The 21,613-nt window shown below is 40.3% G+C and overlaps 1 protein-coding gene across 1 annotated transcript in view; it reads left to right on the forward strand.

The window, feature by feature from the left end:
• Positions 1 to 21,613, forward strand: part of Tmc1 (transmembrane channel like 1) — a 120,331-nt gene that overhangs the window by 45,821 nt on the left and 52,897 nt on the right. Inside the window, exons 6-7 of the mRNA XM_021152462.1 lie at positions 7,692 to 7,798; positions 10,035 to 10,133. Coding sequence (XP_021008121.1) covers positions 7,692 to 7,798; positions 10,035 to 10,133 — 206 coding nt within the window. The remainder of the gene's footprint in view (positions 1 to 7,691; positions 7,799 to 10,034; positions 10,134 to 21,613) is intronic.

Raw genomic sequence — 21,613 nt, forward strand, 5'->3', positions numbered from 1 at the left:
GGAGAAAAAAAATCACAATTTTGTCAGGTGTGGTTCCTAGGGTTATAGCAAAGATAATGCCTATCCAAATCTGAAGCTGGTTTTCCTGCTGGCTAAATATGACATTGCATAATTGATACAGGAGATAAAACAGCTGATTCCTATTTCACTGACATGATTAGGCATGTTTAGCGGTGGCTGTCTCTCAGGCCTTGGCCCCTCATTAAATGAGTCATTAACGGCAGTGAATTAAAATATAACAGCCCATGATTTTCATGTCTCTCCATGTGTTCCTCATAGCATGCCTTTCTTGCCAGATTTTCTTTCAATGTTTCTCCCTATTCAAAATTCTATTTTTAAAGTGAATCTTTTTAAATATAATCTCACTCCACGTTATGCTTACTTTTTTTAATAGACATGAAAGCAGGTATTTTGTTTTGTTTATACCCAGAGCCCACTTGGCACTCAACAAATATGTATTGAATAAAATTACAGATGTATTTTCCAAAGGTTTACTTCACTTTACATATTAATAGGAGGGGTTTCATGTACATGAAAAAAATGATATTCTAGAATCCCTAGGTTTCAATGACACAGCTGAAATATATAATCTAGCCCCAAAGAACAGCACATATGGAACATTAAGGTCTTGTTTAAGGACCAGCAAGATGTCTGAGTGGGTAGGTACCATTAAGCTTGATGAGCTAAGTTCATTCTTCCGGACCCACACGGAGGAGGGAGTCAGATCCATGGACTGGCCTTTGACTCACACATATGCATCATGACATGAACACAATAAGATAAAAGTTTAATATGATTTCAAAGCTAGAAAACATATCCAAAGAAAGACCTTGATCAAATAACATGGAAAAAACTTTGGGTTAGTCCTTACTCTGCCAAAGATTTACTGTCTTTCTTTCAACAAGTTGTTTTAGCCCTCTGGTCTTTACGACACTTCCAGATCAGATGTGAGACATATTATGAGAAATTTGTTATTTGGAAAGAGATGTAGAAAATATACAATACCAAAGAACTATTTCTTTTCTTTTTAAAATACACTAGAACATGTAGGTTCCAGCCTGATTCAGTTGCAATGCTGTGTTAATATGTGTTTTATAAACAAAGGTGAAATTATCTTGGTTATAATTGAATACAGGAGTGAAATATATATGTATACATGAATTATTTATACACATGTACACACACACACACACACACACACACAATCATCAGCTAGCCATTGTGTCATAGACATCACTCGAAATTTCCACTTCCTTCTTCCTCCAGTAAATTTGAAGCAGCTAAGATGGTCAGTTAACCAAGTATGGATAACTTCCCTTTCCAGGTATAGTTTGTTGTTTGAGTGGTTGTCCTATTTCTTCACTGGGACCCATCCTTTTCCTCAGCTATGAAGGACTGGCCTCCTATCAGCCACTACTTTAACTACGACTTACCCAATGACACATGGGTCCAACACTCCACCAACATCTCTTCCCTGGGTTGTAATGTGTCTATTGGATGCGCATTTCCTTCCGAGTACTTAGCACTACCGTAGTAGTAGTTGAGCACAGTGATAGCACAGCCGAGAGAGAAAGTGTGCCTAGTTCCAGCCTATGTAGCTGTTTACTTTGACCAAGATTTTCAGAAGCTTCTTGCTTTCTGTGCATGACTAGCACCTCTGCCAGGTCAGTAGATGATGAGTGCCACAGAATCTATGGGCAGTTATTGTATTTGGGGAATGTGTTTCAATTTCTCAGCTATTTACTCTGAGGATGTTATTTGATCATATATGTCTATTCTGTAGCATCCCAATGTGCTATTATAGTCATAAGCACATCACATACTTTCAGATTTTGGTCTAAGGTAGAACTCATGAAATGTGAAGGACTGTGCTCTTTGAGCTGTTGAGTGTAATTACCACCTCATAGGCATCATTCTACCTGGAAACGTTTATTCCTAGCATGGTCTTTGAGGCTGACCTGAAGGAAGAATGAAAAGCAATGTAATGTGGGCTCTGTTCTCTAATGGTTAAGGCCATTTTGTCTCTGTCATCTGTACCCTTTGGATGGTCTATTTTTATCTCTGCTCCTCTATTGTTATACCCAGGGCATCATATGAATTTTTTAGGTTTGGTTGTTATACAAAACCATTTCCAGCCCAACAATACATTATATATAATTTATAATGAGGTTTAGATGTGTAGTGACATTTAAAATTATTTATGCTCTTGAGTGAAAATTAGTGCAAAATTTAAATGGAATACAGATTTTCTACTATGTGCCTATTTAATTATATTCTCAAATTCCTTTCAGAATAAAGCTGGCAAATATGTTCCATATTTATAAAATACATTTCATAATAAAAGTAACATGAGTGCTTTTCTCTGAAAGAAATGACAGTTTAATTATACAAGAGCTCCAGAAAGATTATTTTATTCCTTTGAATATTAGGACCATTTTTAATATATGTCTCATGTTATTTTCAAAATGATCTTGGCATTTGTTAATTTCAAAAATGCTCAGTGAAAGCCTACTGTGGCCTAGGTATCTTTCTAAGCACCATAGATACTGACAAAGATAGACTAAACCCTGCCCGTCCTGGCTTACTTTGGCATGTGTTGATGTTGTGGGCAGTTTGGGTGGAGAGGACAATAAAATGTAAACTAGAGAATAAAAAATGGTATTGATTATGTAAGTGGCATGTGCCCATGTGCTAACTAAGTAGTAGCATGCTGTGCCCTTTTTGGGGGAGGGGTTCAAGATAGGATTTCTCTGTGTAGCCTTGGCTGTCCTAGAACTCACTTTGTAGATCAGGCTGGCCTAAAACTCAGAGATCTTGTCTCTGCCTCCTAATCTCTGTTTTATTATTGGCAAATTATTCATGGCCACACATCATTTGTGTGATCCTGGGGTCATGACCCACAATTTACTTTATAGAGTCCTGGATTGCTCCCGGTAACAAAAGTCTGTTGTGATAGCTATACTTCTCAGGCTAGAAATTAGTTCAAAAAGGTAACCAGGAGCCCAAAGTCTAACTCCCGTATTACCCTGCTGGTCTGCGCAGCACAGGAAACACAAAGTAATCATGGCACGAGATTTTCTACCTCTCGGCTCATTTGAAAAAATACTGCTTTGTATGCTAGTTGAATGGTGGTGTTCACATTGTATGCATAAGGCAGGCCATTTGCTTGTCTTTTTCCATTCAGTAATATGTCCTCTCTCTCTCTCTCTCTCTCTCTCTCTCTCTCTCTGGTCTCTGGTGTGTGTGTGTGTTATTAACCATCTGTTCAAGAGAAAATTATGTATAATGACAGCCTACAAATTACATTCCTTAATAATAAATAACCAGAGGGAGAGGTGAAGCCTTAATCTTTAATTTAAAAGAGACACAAGAAAATTCATGACAAGAATATGCATGTACTTAATTTTCACTTTAATACACATGAAAGAGTTTTAACACATTTATAATGTACTATAAAAGCAGCATTTATCAGCTGTGTTAAAAAATGAAAAGAATGAGCTATTTATGGGTGCACACCAAATTGTGAATTTAAACAGCCTTAGAAATTACTTATATTCTTTCAGAGATGCATGCTCATTTCATATTATTTTACATATTATATTTAAAAATAATTTAACTATAATTCTGCTTGAGAAGACTTCACATCATGGTTAAGAGGGCTCTAGAGTTGGAAACAAAGATTTGTAGCTGAGCACAGTGTGGCTTTGAAGGCTGGCTTCTTACTTACCACTAGTGTTCCCAGCTCACAGGGACCTGTTGCCTAGGTGGGCTAGGACACTGATCCATTGCATTTCAATTACAATTAATCAATCTGCTTCACTCATTTTCTCTGTTTCAATGTGTGTGTGTGTGTGTGTGTGTGTGTGTGTATGTATGTGAGAGAGAGAGAGAGACAGAGAGACAGAGACAGAAACAGAGAGAGACAGACTAACAGCTCAACACCATCAGCATCTAGCAGCAGCTAAAGTGGATGTTGGTGAAGTTTTTAGTCTACTGGACTGGCTGACTGTTGAGGGATGTAAGCTGCAGTCATCATCGTCATCATCATACTGGTGGACAAGACTATTTTTCATTTGCACTCTTTCAGCTACACTGCGTAAATAAGGGTCTTCTCTTTAGCGAATGCCAGCAACTTTCATCTGCTTTTTTGTTGAGATGGGAAAAGGTACCCTGGTCCTTGGATGTTACCAATTGCCCAACTGTATCATCTATAGTATATCTGTTTTGCTATTTCACCTTTACCCACTATAGGATGAATATGGATGGAACATGGCCTCTGGATCCCCCAGTCCATCTGACTATGTCTGAATCTTTTCTAAACTCATTCTCATTTTAATGGAGTCAATTTTACTGAATTTCATTTTCTTTTTACTTAGGATTCTGTAAAGAGTTCACTTTCAAATAAAAGAGTCATGGAATTGCTTTCAAGAAACCCAAATTTCATTTTGGATACTTCAGACATAGAAAAGATGTTTGGTCCATAGTGTAGATATGTGGGTTGGAGGAGGGGACGCTTTCTCAAATGTGCATTTTGCTTTTGCATTTTAGTATTTTAAACTATATTCCCGAGGAGCTTATTTGCCTGTAGTTGTGTGTGAGAACTGAATCTGAGGAGCATAGTCGTAACAGGATCAATAAAGCTGACTAGGAACAAGCAGGTTGGGAGGGTGGAAGGAAGGCAGGATGCAAGGATAGAAGGAAGGGCATATGGGAAGAAGGGAGAGAAAGTAATGAAATGGGAAGGAGGAAGGAAGAAGGAAAGAGGGAAGAAAAGGAGAACGAGAGGGATGGAGGAAGGAAGAGAGATTCCATATCCTGTACTCAGCATCATTCATCAGGGCATCTATCATGTGCTTGCACAGAAAGCTTTGCCACAGGTGCTTAGAGGCAGTTGCTTGATCTGCTCCAGGAACTGAGGACAGTTTCAATAAAACATGATTAGTGAGCCTGACTAAGAAGCCTCAGATAGTTGTTACCAGAGAACAGAGATAAGAGCTGTGCAATGGTATGAAACCACTGGGAGCCAAGGAGATGATCAGATGTCCCTGGGGGGTCAGGCCTGCTCTAGGGCTGTGCTGGCTGGCTAGTATACAAGGCTGCCGTACCTTGGCAGGGGCGGGTCACAGATAACCGTAACCATCTGCCATGAGTCCAAGCTCACTTGCGGATGTGAACACAAATTCTTAGACATCAAAGTCATCGATTTCTTCCTAAATGTCTACTTAGAAAGTGACCTCTTTTCAAGTTTCTTAAAATCAAACAAACAAACAAACAAAAAAACCAAACAAACAACTGCAAACAAAAATCAAAACTAACAACAAACCCTGCTCCTGCATTGTGGGAATAAATGGAACAGTGACTGAAGAATAGCCCAAGTTTCAGAATGAGAGGCATTAAGAGTATAAAGTCAGCCTCACCTTTGCAAGCACAGGCTGGGATTTGCACTGTTGGAGCTTTCCCTTACCTGTAAGAAGGCTTCCCTAATAAGAAAGTTTCAAAGCCAGAGGGCTAAAGAAAAGCATTGGTCCCTATGGGACATTTGCTCAATAAATCAAAGGGACTGACACAGGGTTTCTGAGGCTATACAATGACCTTCCTTGGATGACTGAAAGTGGTAATCAGTACCTAGATGCTGAACCTGAAGTGACCACCAAAGAACCCGGGGCTTTTTTATAGCCTACCATATCTCATCCTGAGTTTTAGAATTTCTTTATTTTTCTTTTTAATTTTAAATTTTACATATACTAATGATTTGCTTCCATGCATATCTGTGCATTACAAGTTGGCCTGCTGTCCAAAGGAGGCCAGAAAAGGGTGTTAGATCCTCTGGAACTAGAGTTACCCACCATGTGGGTCCTGGGAATTGAATTTGGGTCTTTTTGAAGAGTAGCCAGTGCTCTTAACCACTGAGCCATCTCTACAGTCTAGAATCCTTACTCTTTTCCCACTAACCTCAGATTTTAGATGTTTTCTGTTTATGCATTTGTGTTCTCCTCAGTTAGTGAGAATTGGACAGAACTCTGCTTTTCCTCTGAGCAGGTGTGAGTTGACAGAGTCTGGTCCAATGCTGTCTATTGTGTGCCCCAACACTCATATCAGATTTTGAAAAGGCATGCACAGATCTGACCTCCAGCCTCACTACTTAGCACCTGCCCATTATCCTTCATAACTTTTTAAAACAAAATACTACTGATGCTTTGGGGCACCCTACCCAGCATGGTTTAACCTCCAGTCAACTGCATCTCTCGAAATTTCTCTCTTCCATTGGACTCCAGCCACACAGGCTGTAGTTTTGTTTGGCTGCTAAAAGCTCATGCCTGTCCCAGGATCCTTGATCTCATTGTTAACTCTGCCTGGGTGCCTCTTTTCTCAGCTGGGGATGTTGCTACTTTCCATTTCTGCTCTAGCATCATCTTCTCTAACACCTTCCTACACAAACAGATCTAAAGGAGCTCCTCTTATCAGGCAGTGGTGGTGGATGCCTTTAATCTCAGCACCCAGGAAGCAGAAGCAGGCTGATCTCTGAGACTGAGCCAGTCTGGTTCACAGAGATAGTTTCAATACAGCCAGGACAGAAACCATGCCTTGGAAAAACAATCAAAAATTAAAAAAAAAATTAAAAAGGAAGAAAAAGAAAAGAAAAGGAAGAATGGAAAAAAGAAAGAAAGAAAAGAAAGGAAGAAAGAAAGAAAGAAAGAAAGAAAGAAAGAAAGAAAGAAAGAAAGAAAGAAAGAAAGAGAAACTCCTCTCAATTCCCTTCCTGTAGGACCTGTCTGGGTATTCTTCTCATTCACACACCCATTATAAAGTCTTTATATGTTTTTGGGTACATACAGTCTATTTGTAGTTTGCCTCACTGAAACATCATTCCTTGGAACAGCCATACCACCTGTAATACCGTCTTCTATATTGATGAAAAATTCTGCCACAAGGTACTCAGGCCATGTGCTATGACGTTCAGCATCTATCTCCATACAATGCAAAGGGGTTAGAGCCATTCACAAGGACACAGTCAACGTGTCTGTGAGAAGTGTGTGCTTGGTGTGTTTATCATTCGTCCAAGAGAAAGAGCACTGCACTCACCATGATTGTCCCCAGCCGGGCACTAGAGCTATTGCTTTCCATGTGTCTACTTACTGAACTCATGGACTAAAACACATGCTGTAGGTGGTGCTAGTAGCTGCTAAACTGAAGGGGGTTCTCCCTCAGATGGACCCTGAAGGTACAGGTTGGATTTTACATGACATTCTGCAGAGCTTCACGCTGCATCCTAGGAAGTACCGAAATACCCTCTCCTGAGAGAAAGAAGAGCGATCGCCAATATAAAGTGGTCCAATGTACTTCCATTTTTAAAAATTTATTTTTATTTATGAGTGACTCTGTGTGTGTGTGTGTGTGTGTGTGTGTGTGTATGTTGGTTAGGAGCAGATGCATGCAGGTACCTGATTAACCAAGAGAGGGCATCTGACTTCTTGGAGCTGGCGTTAAGGCTGGCATTAAGGTTGCCTGACAGTTGGTGCTGGGATCTGAGCTTCTTATTCTCTGGTAGAACAGGAAGTGTTCTTCATTGCTGAGCTCTCTGTCCAGTTCTAAGCATGATTACTTTGGAGGACCACTAAGAGAAGGCTGGTTCTCATTGGTGCTGTTGTTGTTTTGACTCTCCTTTAGTCTTTTAATTTTCTTTGTAACAGGTCAGTTTGGTTCCTCAGTTGCCTCGTACTTCCTGTTCCTCAGGTGGATGTACGGCGTCAACATGGTTCTCTTTGTGTTGACCTTCAGCCTCATCATGTTACCGGAGGTAAGCTCTGACTTCCAATAAGGGATACTGAAAAAAAAGGCTTAAGTGATTTCTGTTGACCCCCAACCTCCCCATCCCCATTGTTCTTTCTTTCTTAAATAGAGTGACTGACTATGGTCATTTCACAAGAGCTAGGATTTACAACAAGCTTAACCTTTAAAATAGTACCTACCTATAGCCAAAGGTCCTAATCATTGTTCAAGGGTATATGACCCTCATGGAATGTTTATGCCTAAGTGTGCACTTTATGTGGGAAAATTCATGGCTTTAGTGAGAATCGTATTGGTTTCCACCCCAAAGTTAAGCACTATTGGTCAATGAGGAGACTTGTTATAAATACTGAACTCTTGTTTATTTTGTCAAATTTGCTTTCAAAATTCTTCTTCACGCAATTGAAAGTTCTAGTTCTTCTAAACAGATAGAACATAGCACTAGCTTCATTTTCCTAAAATAGGTTTCTCTTGTGTCAAGTACATAGTTGATGGGGTCAGTGGCCAGAGAGGGTGTTAGGATCAAGTCAGAAAAATAGAGGGCTCAGACTGAGGAATAAACAAAACCCTGAGTGTATGTAGGGAAGAATGAGTGGAGGCCAAACCACAGGGACTAGGAAGCTTCACTCACATGAAGAGGCTTTGACTTCTTTGGGTATTTATCCTGCAAAAGCTTGGTGGGGTTTCTTTAACCTACAAAGGACCTGTTCTGTTGACAAGTGCTAAGTTATTTATTATTTTACGTAATTTGGTCTGGCTCTAGGACCCACACCTCTTTTATCATCCAGATTTTGCATATTAGTCAGCTAGTTTTATAATTCCCGTGACAATTCCAGGGAGTATTTGAGTCTGGTTGGCTCAGATGACAGCGGTAATAGATTCTCCCAAGTTACAAGTTTCAGGCAGTGTAGCCAAAATGTGTGCCTCTCACCCATTTCAAAGGAAGCCAGACTATTTTTGCTTCTCTATCTAAGGAAACCCAAAACTCTACACTCTATCACTGCCCACTGGTGCCCTCCTCAGCTCCTCAGCAGGAAAAGCCAGGAGTCTTTTAGTCATATTCTGTGTGAGCTCTATGTGAACGAAAGAGAAGGCTGTGGGTGATTCTTTGAAACTCTACAAGCACACTGCACTGAGGGAATGAGCTGGGAACTTCCTGCCTTTGGATACCTGGCCACAGATACTATAGGACACCTTGTTTCATGAGCAATTATTTCTTACTCCAGAACAGGAACAAAAGAGGACGAGCTCCCTGTGTGCTAGCAGACACACCGGCATCTCCCAACCACGTGATCTTATTTCATAGCTGTCTTTATCCAGTTCTGAGGCGTGTGACCTTTTGGCCCAGACTTACATGTGTCCTTTCAAGCCAGATACCTCCATTACCTTTGTTCTCTAGCCCTTCTGACTTTGGAGTGAAGCCATGTGGGAAGAAAGTACTTCCTATTCTGGTCAGAGGAAGAAACCAAAGCAGCTAAAGGGTTTCGGTGGAAGATCATGCCATTTGTGCAGAGGAAATCAGCAGGGACTAATTTCTAGCCTTTGGCTGGTCAGCCTTTGCAATCAGGCTTTAAACTGTGCTCGCCAACCCCCTTAGAGAGAGGGAAAGTTCGTTTTGCCTGTGAAACAGCTTATTGTTGGCAACCTATGGGGGCTGGAGGAGCTTTTATGGATCCTTCCTTTGACCCTATTTGTACTTTGTTCCTAGTCCACTATTCTTGGTGATGTTCTCTCTTTAGTCCACAGCACCGATTCAGGGCAGAAACTCTGAACTGAGATGGCACAGATGCCCCTATGATCGAGTGTTTGCTTCCAGCAGACACTTTATTGATTACATGGCTGGTTTTCCTAGGCTTCAGTCCCTTCCCATGAAATGTCTATCCAGATATCTCCCCTCTTAAGGGAAGCTCTCTTAGGAAACTGTGTCCATTTGGATGAACATTTTGGTACCCTTCTATTAAATTCGTTTACTATCGTGGTAGAAATGAGCTTAGGGCTACTCAGCAAGCCTTTTGGGGCCTGTGGTTGGCCTGCTTTGCTCTTCATTCAGTGAACTCAGGGTGTAGGGTCTTTATATCCTTTGTTCTTAATTCTGGCTTTAGTGAATTCCCAGAAAATGAGACCCCCACACAGAAACCCACAGAGTCCGAATGAGAAACTTTCCAAAGGATATTTAAAATAAAACCATTTGTGGTCACCTGCGGGGCTCAGGTTTTGTTAACTGCTCATTTTGCTTTCTTCTCTAGTACCTCTGGGGTTTACCGTATGGCAGCTTACCTAGGAAAACAGTCCCAAGAGCTGAAGAAGCATCTGCTGCCAACTTTGGTGTGTTGTATGACTTCAATGTAAGTCCCCCACATATCTGTCTGCAGCAGACCTTGTTGTTGTGCTCCGGAAACTCTATGCCCCCTTACATAGGTTACCTAGGTGGGAAAGCTAGCACTAAGGGTCTTAAGAGAGATATCCCTGCCTCCTGTCTGTAAAAGACTGTACGTGTCAAAGTGTGTCTGTGTGTATAAATAAGGTTTACATACATCAGAACATGATTTAATAGGATTATTGAATATGGAGTAAAGATGAGCTCAGATCCCAAAGATTTAAATCAAATTTTCTTCTCTCCTTGAATAAAGAACAAGAGAATGTTTTGCAAATGTGCTTTTTGAAAAATGTTATGGGATTTTTGGGGGATTCTATGCTAACTCCTTCGCCATCCTACACAAGAATATACAATTACTTAATAATCACTACTAAATTTTTTTTAAAAAACACTTATGTACTGAGAAATATAAAATTCTACAAAATACTAAAAAATAAAAATAAAAAAAGTACTAATTCACTGTGATACCAAAATAAATAGAATTCTGTTGTAGCACCAGCATTAGTTTTACTCCACACCATACTTTGCTGTACTTGTCATCTTAGCAAACCCCTGGAAAAGGGAACCTAAACTAAGCAATTGCTTCTATCAGATTAGCCTATGAGCATGTCTATGGGGCCTTTGCTTGATTTATGATTCATGTGGGAAAGCCCAGCCTATTGTGTGTGCTGCCATCCCTGGATAGGTGGGCTTACACTATTTAGGAAAGGTAGCAAGCCAGGTAAAGCAAGCCAGTGTCAGCACTTCTCCATAAATTTCTATTTTCTTTAGTTCCTGCCTCCAGGTTCCTGCCTTGAGTTCTGTCCCGAAATCCCATGATGATGAACCATAATCTGTCTGTTTAAATAAATCTTTTCTCCCCAAGTTGGTTTTGATCAATATTTTATCATATCAACAATAAGCAAGTTACAACATTTAATTATTGTGGCACAGATTTATTGCTGCCCATTGAAAAATTGTTTTGGGGTATAATTCACGTCTGTGATGGTGCAATTCTATAAATTCCTTTCAAAATACTAACAGGATCGAGATGTTTGGAACTATGTGAATAGAGAGGCTCCAAGGCAAGTTTAGGAAGTTGATAATTCAGTCAATTTTCTAGAGAATTGTAAATGAGAATCACATTTTGCATATTTGACATGATAAGGATTAAAAAACCCAGATTTCCTATTTATAGTCAATATGTGCATTTACAGATATTTTGACTTCTAAATTTGAAGCTTCTTGAGATGGGAAAAATGTCTGCTCCATTATTCTTTTCAGTTCCTAATATGGTCCTCAGCAAACTGGTAGAGAGCTCTCAAGAACCCTGGTTTCTCTCTTCAAAGTTTGACTGCTTCTAGATTTTTTTCCCCCTCAAATAGATGAATCAGATGGCATTTAGTCTTACGAATCTCATCAAATAGCAATACTGAGTGATGGGAAGATTGTCTTATTAGATCGATGTGATGAAAAGCACAGAAATAAATTTGTGTGATCAGTACCAGAAGACACAGATTTTAAGACAGAGTTCCAGACTCTTAAAAAGTACATCAAGCTATGGAGGAAACATGAAGCCCAGAATCAGTAGTAAGTCTGCCATTTTGAGTCATCTTTGTTGAACATTTCACTAAAGTCAATATTTGCTCATTGAATATGAGCAGCAATGCATTAACCTTACAAAAATGGATGTCATGTGCCTCTTGATCCACTGTAGTATTTTAATAGGAGAAAGATAGATTCACCATGATTTGGGGAAGAAGAATTGATCACAGTAGTAGCAGGAGATAAAGCCAACCAGCCACGGGAGATTTCGGGTAAGTGGCCACTGGCTACTTGCCTGACTGGGCCTGGGGTAGCAGGGAAGGTTTAGGAGTGCCCAGCCTTTGAGGAACCTAAGGAATTAAGAAATACGCTAATGTGTATGTGTGTCTTTCATTCACGGATCTAAAGATAGTTCCTGGGTGGCTATACCTCTTTGACTCTGGCACTAGTACATCCACCCAGGAACTATCTTTGGGCATTCCGAAACCTTTTCCTGCTATCCCAGGCCCAGTTAGAGAAGTGTCCAATGGCCACTTACCTGAAATCACACATGGTTGGTTGGCTTTATCTCCTGCTGCTACTATGTTCCATCTTTCTTCACCGAGTCTTAATGAATCGTTCTCGTTCCTCTACATCCTACCTGCACAACTCTAAGTGTCCTACCTTGTGCTTAAGCATTGGCTGTTGGCATCTTTATTGATCCATGAAAAACCCATTGGGGACAAGGACCTTCAGTGTCTGAATACACAGAGTCTTTTTTTTTTTTTTTTGGTTTCTAGAGACAGGGTTTCTCTGTCCTGGAACTCACTCTGTAGACCAGGCTGGCCTTGAACTCAGAAATCTGCCTGCCTCTGCCTTCCAGGTGCTAGGATTGAAGGCGTGCGCCACCACGCCCAGCTCAGAGTCTTGACTGAATCAAAACATTAGAACCAATCTCCAACTGATAGGCAATATGATGTGCTGCACACCATGTTAGCATAACAGAAACAAGAATAACAACAATAAGAGGGGTCTGAGGAGTCCTGTTCATGTGTAGCATTTTAGTTACTCTTCTATTGCACTGGCAGGGAACTATGACTAAAGTCACTTATAAAAGAAAGAATTTTGTTCTTTGAGATTTTCCTTTCTTTTCTTTCTTTTCTTTTTCTCTTCTTTTCTTTTCTGTTATTTTCTTTATTTACATCTCAAATGTTATCTCCTCCTATCTTTCCCTTCCTTCCCACCCCTGCCTCTATGAGGGTGCTCCACCATACACCTACCCACTCCTGTCCCACCACCCTAGCATCCCCCTACACTGGGGCATCGGGCCTATACAGGACCAAGGGCCTCTCCTTCCATTGATGCCAGAAAAGACAGTCCTCTGCTATATGCGCCCCTGGAGCCATGGGTCGCTCCATGTATATTCTGTGGTTGGTGGTTTCATTCCTGGGAGCGCTGAGGGGTCTGATTGGTTGATATTGTTATTCTTCCTATGGTTGCAAACCCCTTCAGCTACTTCAGTCCTTCCCCTAACTCCTCCTTTGGGGTCCCTATGCTCAGTCTGATGGTTGACTGAGAACATCCAAATTGGTCAGGCTCTGACAGAGCCTCTCAGGGGATAGCTATACCAGGTCCTATCAATCGCTACTTGGCATCAGCAATAGTGTCTGTGTTTGGTGTCTGCAGATGGGATGGATCTCTAGGCAGGGCAGTCACTGGATGGCCTTTCCTTTAGTCTGTGCTCCACTCTTTGTCCTTGTATTTCCTTTAGACAGGAACAATTCTGGATTAATATTTTTGAGATGGGTGGGTGGTCCCATCCCTCGGCTGAGCCTGACCTTCGGATATGGTCTCTAGAGGTTCTTCTTCCCCTTTGTTGGGTATTTCAGCTAATGTCATCCCAGTTGGGTCCTGAGAGACTCTTGCTTTCCTGGTATCTTAGACCGTCTAGTGGCCACTTCCTGTTCCCCATCTCCCACTGCTACACACCTCCCTACAATTTTCTGACCCTCTGTACTTGTCCCTCATCTTCCCCAACCCCCGTGTCCTCCCACACCTGATCTTGCCCCCATTTTTCCTCTCCTCTTTTCTCCCAGGTCTCTCTTTCTGTCTACCTTAAAGAACACACATGGCATGTGCCCACTGATAAGTGGATATTAGGCAAAAAATTCGGAATAATCATGATTCAACTTACAGACCACATGAAGCTCAAGAAGCAGGAAGACTAAAGTGTGAATGCTTCAGTCCAACTTAGAAGGGGGAATAAAAGAAAGAATTTAATTGGCTTGTGATTCCAGAGGGTGACAGTTATGATAGTACAGTGAAGGCAGGAAAATAGGCAGCAGGAGCAGCAGCTGAGATTACACATCTCGATTCACAAGTAGGAGGCAGAAGGTATATACTGGGAATAATGTGAGTCCTTGGGAATCTCAAAGCCCACCCTCATTGGCACACCTCCTCCAAGAATGCCATGCCTCCTAATCTTTCCTGAACAGTTCCATCAACTGGGACCAAGCATTCAAACACAAGAGCCTATGGGGGTCATGTTCTTTCAAGCCACCATATATGATTAATTCTGCTTCAGAAGGGCTGTGTTTTATAGGAGATAATTTTTTAAAGACTTTAAAAAAAAGTCTCCTAACCTTGAGACCTTACTTTTTTCAGTTTTATTGTGGTATAATTTACAGACCATTAAATTCACCCATGTAAGTGTGTGACTTGATAACTTAAAGTATATCTATGTGACAGTAATCATAAGCCATCTTTAGTGCCTGTCTGCAGTCAAGCCTTCACCTCCCAAACTCACACAGATTTTGCATCTATTTCTTCCCTTATGCATTTGCCTTTTCCAAATTTTTTTTGTACAAATAAATGCAGTCGTATGACATGTTGGGTACTTGTCTGGTATCTTTCATTTGTTATGTTTTAGGTTATGCTACACATGGGTCGTAATTTATTGCACAGAAAGAACACTGCATTGCACGCATTTAATTGCCTTTGTTTCTTCATTCACTGGCGAATGATGCATTTCTCCAATGTTTGGGTTATTTTGATAATGCTACTGTGAGGATTCACTTGAGTGCTGTTTGTGGGTTCCCACTTTCGTTCCTTTGTGTGGATAAGTCAGAGAAGAGTTACCGAGTAAGTTATGTGCCTACCTTTTAGCCAGTTACTGCTGTCCAGAGTGTGTGAACATTAAATGTTTCCACAGTAGGACTTAAGGATTAATACTCATCCACAACTTTAACAGTTGGCATTCTTATACTTTTTGATTTTAGTATTCTCTATTGAATTATAATAGCATTTTTTAAAGTTCACATTTTCTTATTGCACATTGACAGCATAGTTGCTTAGACCATGGAGGTACAAAGAGATGTCATGGCATTTTAATATAGAATGAAATGATTAGATCAAGCTAATTAACCTATCATGGACCTCGAATATTTGATAATTTTTATGATGAGAACATTTACTGTCTTAATGATATTTAAGTGTGCAGTACTCGGTTATTTGCTATGTTTTTTAATAGGTATAAATATAGATATAAAAATCTTATATATGTTGCTCCTGCCCAAGTGAATCTTTTTGTTCTTTAATTACCATTACTTGGCTCCTCCCTTTCCTATGCTCTGGAAGCTTCATTCCATTTCTTGTCTCTGTGTTTTGTTGATTAGATTGCTCATAAGCGAGAACATGTGGTATTTGTCTTTCTGTTTGGCTTAGGAAGCAAGGAGCAGTTAGGAAACAGAACAGCAGCACGAGGCTTATTATATCAGACTATGCTGGGTTTGTGTTTCAGGCAAGGTAATGAGAGATCTTTTACATCATTATCACAAAAGAAATATATGCAGCCTCTAATGAGGAGTCACTGAAGGATCCTTGGGAAATAAAATTAGCAAATTGCTCATTGAATGTTATTATTCTTACAGAGACATTAATATGGTTGCTTTATGACACATTTAAGTTTTATGGGTCTTAAAGTTTGAGAGCCTTAGTTTGCTTTGTTTGCTCCGAAGACCTTATTCTAACTTTGCAGGGGAAGAGTTTGACTAATATGAGGAATATTCTGTTTTTCCATTTGTGTCAGGAGAAAGATTCACTCCACCCTAGCATTAACAGAACTGAGTGTGTGTGTGGAGGGGTAACAGTTGTACAGATAACTATGTAGACAATGATAACCACAGATTAACCTATAACAGGGTAACCTAAAGTCAAAGAGCTTAACAACTAGAAGATGATGCATTTGTAACTAACCCTTCTTCTAGGAAAGGTGACCTTCACTACTCCTACTTTGCAGTTTGGGAAACAAAGCTCCCGAGCTTTGCAATTCTTTTTCCTCAGTTCTTCAGGTAGTAAATGGCAGGGCTGGGACACTTAGCACAACTCTGAAGCTAGAAGGTGCTTCTATATGAGCTGCCGGAGGTCCCTGAAGCAACTAGAATTTTAAGTTCAGAATTAGGAAAATAGGAGAATTTCATACATGGGATTATTGTAGAAATTATCCAACCCATGACCAACATTCTAAACACGAGGACAAGTGAGAACAGGATCTTTGGTTGAACAAGCCCTAATCAGATTTTCTACCCATGTCATGTGTGCCAGCAACAACATTTCTATCCTAATTTTCAGTAGAATTCTCGTGGCTGTTTCTAGAAAATTGATTGGCTTTGTGCAATTCTGTGTCTACCCCAGAGGGAAGGAATAGAAGTGGTTTGATCCCATTATCAACTTTAATAGTAAACTTGCAGTTTCCAAATCAGCTCCTCAAGTGCAAAGACAGACTTACATTTCTTGCCTAGTCTTTGACTCAACCATCTGAATGCGACTTCACAGATCAATTTTCTTTATATCACAAGGTGAGTCCAGAATCCTACCACACTTCCTCAGAGGAGAAGAGAGAGCTCTGCCTTCTGGCCTCCCACGACACACCAGAAAGAAAAGCTGTGTAGTGACAATTCTGGAGTGTGTTTTGGTTTAAGAAACACAAATATAAGGATATATTTTCATTTTAATCCCAGGTATGGGATATGCAGCTTCTTCAAATTATTCACCGCAGCTGATTATGTTTGCCTTGGGCTCTGGCAGGGGAGTGATTTTGCCAGATGAAGGTAGTTTCTGTGATTGTGTGATGCTTGGAATTCTGGGGCCTCTTCAGAAGGTATATACATGCATAGGCCCTGAGAGATGGGGTTGGTGTGTTTTGGTTGTTGGTTGTTCATGGTTACAGCTTGTTAAGTAATTGTGTGCAAAGACAACAAAAATTTATGACAATGAAGATAATGCTTGTCCCAAGGACCTTAATGCCTTTAATCAGTAGGAAGTAGTTTAACAATAACATTGCCCCCTTTCTGACCTGGACTTTATTGAGGAATCTCAATCTCTCTGTCTCTGTCTCTGTCTCTGTCTCTGTCTGCCTCTCTCTCTCTCTCTCTCTCTCTCTCTCTCTCTCTCTCTCTCTCTCTCTCTCTCTCTCTGTCTCTTATCTAGTGTTTAGAGGTTTGAAATACTAGAAGAGGTGGAGGATGGTGGAAGAACCCACTAAGTAGCCAAAGGCAGCTCCTACAAAGTGTGCTCAGGTCTAGGATAGAGACGACCATGGCTTAGATTATTTTCTCCATGTCAATTTAGCTAGACCATTCTACCCAGACGAAGGAAGAAAAGAAAGTCCTTAAGTCTGCATTTACAAAACAGTAAAAGCAGATGCAAGTATGACCTCTTGTGGTAGAAGAATCTACTAAATAGGGTGAGAAAACCTGTTAAGTGAGTGGGATGTTCCAAGTAGCTTCTAATTTACTAAACCTCATTTGGGAATCTTGGAACTCCAATTCCAGTTTAGTTCTGTCACTTGGAAGCATTTTCTTCAACTTATCAATGTCTTTAATTAGTAGTAGACAAGTATCGTGTAACACATGTGAGAGTAGCTTATTTTATGATTCCTCAGAGTCACAAATTATCATCTACAGAGCAAGATAGTTTTGATCCTTTTATTGAGCACCAAATGATAGGTCTTACTATTCAGGAGGGAAATCTATTTTATTAAAATTGCAAGAAATAGACTAATATGTATGCTATAAACAAAATAGGCAGAAATGTTATAACCAGAATTAGTAGGATTAGAAAAATTGAATTTAGGTCTATGTTAATCATCATTCTGTCACTACAAGAGAATATTAATTTATGTAGAGATTATTAATTTATACAGAGATAATTACTATTGAGGAAAGGCTTATTTTGTTTATTGTTCTGGAGAGTCTGTTTCAAGGTCAGGTATAACTATGGCTTTGAGCATCTGATGACAATGGTAGGGAGTGGGTTGTGGAACAAACAACTCACCTCATGCCTCAAAGAAAAAAGAGGAAGAAGAGACAATACCCTTGAAGAATTTTCTTTCTGATGTTCACAACAAGCATCTCCACTTAGAGACTATATCCCACCAGTATCAGACTGAGGACATTTCACACATGGGCTTTGGGAGGTGAGGGGAGACAAGATACAGACGGCAGCAATTGGTAACAAAGAAGACATCTCTGTTGACAGGATACTTAAAGACACAAGGATGAGGTGGGGAAAGGGGGAGAAACCATAGCTTCCATATCATAGTAAGGAGAAGAAAGGAAGGGCAAGGTAGAATTTGGAAGGTGCTTAAGCTGACAACAAACACTGAGATCACAGCATTGAAGAAACATGCTTAGAATAAAAGGGAATGCAGTCAGCTTTTCCGCTTGAGAGCATCTTGTAGAGTGTGGATGGCTAAATAATGAATCAACGTTGCCTTCCATTTTCCATGGGTCATAAGGATGTGGGAATTAGAAGAAGGCTTTAAAAGGTCAGGAGAGAAGAGATAACATAATCATAAACATTAAATTTGACATCTAACATCACACTTTATCTTCATAACCAGCCTTCAAGATAGAGGCTATTAATATTTTTACAGCTGCCAAAGGCAACACAGATAGTTAAAGGATACAGTGCAATTCTAACTGAAGTCTGGTGGACTTCCTTGTCAAGTTGTGTGTTTTACTTTAATATCTCATTTCAAGCCTGGTTCTGTCATATCCCCACCTTGAAGCTTGTCCTCAAAGGACCTTGGTTTGCAATAGTAGGGATGCTCATAGATAGGGGTTGGTTTCTTTTTTAGCCAGTGTCAACATCTCTGTTAAATAACGTTTCAGAGTAACTGTGCTTTCTTTGGGATGCAGCTCATGTCAGTTTCTTCTTTTCTTATTGTATTGACCACACTCTGAGAGATTTTTGTGTCATCCATGTAGAATAACATATTCTATATTTCAGTAGTTCAAATGCATCTTTATTTTCAGGGAGTCAATTTTAAAAGGCAAATGGCTTTAAAAGTCTTGAGAAATAGGCAACAAAACTATCATACATGAGAGGGTATTTTGAGGGAAATTCTTAATGGAGAAGAAAGGAGAAGGAAGCAAAAGCTAGATAAGTAAAGCATCAGAGGTGGATCACTGGGAAGAGAGGCCCCTTTGTCTTGCAAACTTTATATGCCCCAGTACAGGGGAACACCAGGGCCAAGAAGTGGGAGTGGGTGGGTAGGGGGAGCAGGGTGGGAGGGTATAGGGAACTTTCCAGATAGCATTTGAAATGTAAATAAAGAAAATATCTAATAAAAAAACTGAAGAGGAAAGACTATTTGGGAGAATCTGTATTGCTCCACTGTCTTAGGGTTTCTATTGCTGTGAAGGGCCACCATGATCAAGTCAACTCTTATAAAGAAAAAGTATTTAATTGAGCTGGCTTAGAGTTTCAGAGGCTTAGTCCGTTATCATCATGGTGGGAAGCATGACACTGCCCAGGCCTGTCTCCAAAGTGGCATACTTTCTCCAACAAGGCCACAATTACTCCAAAAGGCCAAACCTGTGAATATTGCCATTCCCTATTGCCAAGCACTCAAACACATGAATGTGTTTATGGGGGCCATTCCTATTCAAACCACCATATCCACCATAACTTGGTTCTATCATAGATGTCCCATATGTTCAATTAATGGACTGGTATTATGCATTGTATGTGGACTCAGTATGAAGCATCATGTTGTACTCTGGTGGGATCCAAAGTGTGAAAGCTGGAGGCTGTCTCTGGAAGGGGCTCTAAGCAGCATACCTCTACCCAAGGAGTCTTTCAGCCTGTCATTGACTTTACCTTCCTCAGAGCACTTAGTATCTCCATTGTTGAACTTTAGCAGGTTTAAAATACAGGCAACATGCATGTTTTGGCATAGCCATTGTTTGGGCTTAGTCCAGGACTAGGTCAGCAGACCTACATAATCCTCCTTTGGTGACATGACCCATAGTTAAGCTTCTTGTGGAGAAAAACAAGCTTGTAGGTTTCCCTTTCCCTGGAGATGTGGGTCTTCCCTGAGCTATTTATTCTATGACTGGAAGAGGTGAGGGTCTTCTCATCTGAGTGTCTGATGACATTCTCATAGCCTGCATGGAACAGGGTAGAATGTTATCCAGGCACGTGGGGACAGATGTGTAGCAGTATCTGAGGCATGTTACTCCTTGGCTAACGTGTTTGCTTCATTTCCTCAAGATCTGGTGCAATTTACTCAATAGGCTCATAGAGGTTCAGTCAAGGAGGAGAAAACTGAAATCCTGCTTTACATCCTAAATTTTTCTCTTGGTTCATTAGTTTCTTATCCTGCTACTTGAAGACTTCATTAAAACCTGTGTAATTGGTGAAAGTGGTTCTTTGGTCTGCTTTTAGATTTCATGTTGTCCAGGACTTGTGGAATTGGGAATGCCACACCCTATCTTGGCTTCCTTTACTTTAGCAACAAATACCAGATTCTATTACTTCAGTCAAACCACACCTGGCTAGACAAAGATGAGGGTTCCTGGGAAGAGATGGCTTTGGAGGCGGGTGCCTGCTGTACTTACATCAGGACTACAAGATTATTTCTTTGTGTGTAATAACAGAAATGAGTCTCCTTTTGCATCATTCTGCAAACATTCAATAAGCATTGGCCAGGTGACAGGCATTAAGCAAAGATGAGCAAAGCCCAAACCAAGCCTTTGTCTTCACGAATATAAAACCTTAGCAGAGCAGTCAAATAACACTCACTCACACACACACACACACACACACACACACACACACACACACACACAAACACAAAGTAACAACCAGACTAAGAGACATCTAGTTTCAGAAGAATTGTACTGGTGAAACTGGCATAGGGAAGGGAAAGAAGTGAATAAAAGGAAAAGCGATTTCTGAGAAAATAACCCTGAATCTGCATGATGTCCTGACCTGAGAAAGGTGGGACACTCTAGTAAGTAGAAGAGAATAGCAATTAGCTTGTGTTGGGGAAGATAAGAGAATGTGAAAGCATGTGAGATCCTCTCAAATCCAGAACATTTTTTTTTTTTTACCCCTTAGAGTAGTAACTCAAAGTAGTTTAAGCAGGTTATTGATGAATCACGACATCATCAGGCTTAAATTTTGAGAGGAGCAGGAACTGAATAAAGGTGGGCAAGCTGAAGAGTGGAGAGCAGTCCATCAGTATATGGTGATCAGTGACTTGGGCTGTGTGAAAAGCAGCATTCACCTGGCACATTTAAACACCAATATATTAGATTACAACCCCACATCCTACTAACTTAGGTTCATACATTTAGAAGTCAATCAACCAGAAAGACTCCTTAATATGACTTTTTTTTTAACCTCCAATGTGCAGAACAAAGGAAAAGCACGTGCGTATCTGTGTATGAGTGTGTGTATGTGCATGTGTATATATGTACGTGTGCATGCATGTGTGTGTGTCCAGAGATCAAAACCAGAGTCTTATATATCTTGTACGTGTATAGGCAGATGCTCTGTCTAGAAGCTTCTTCCCCAGCTGGTGGAAAGAAACTACACAGGAGAGCATCTTTCCAACTCTGACATCCTCTCAATTTTTTTTTTCAGATATGAGTTTTA

Source organism: Mus caroli, unplaced genomic scaffold (genome assembly GCF_978045245.1).
Source record: "Mus caroli unplaced genomic scaffold, Mus_caroli_1 scaffold_20, whole genome shotgun sequence".
NCBI classification, from domain to species: domain Eukaryota; kingdom Metazoa; phylum Chordata; class Mammalia; order Rodentia; family Muridae; genus Mus; species Mus caroli.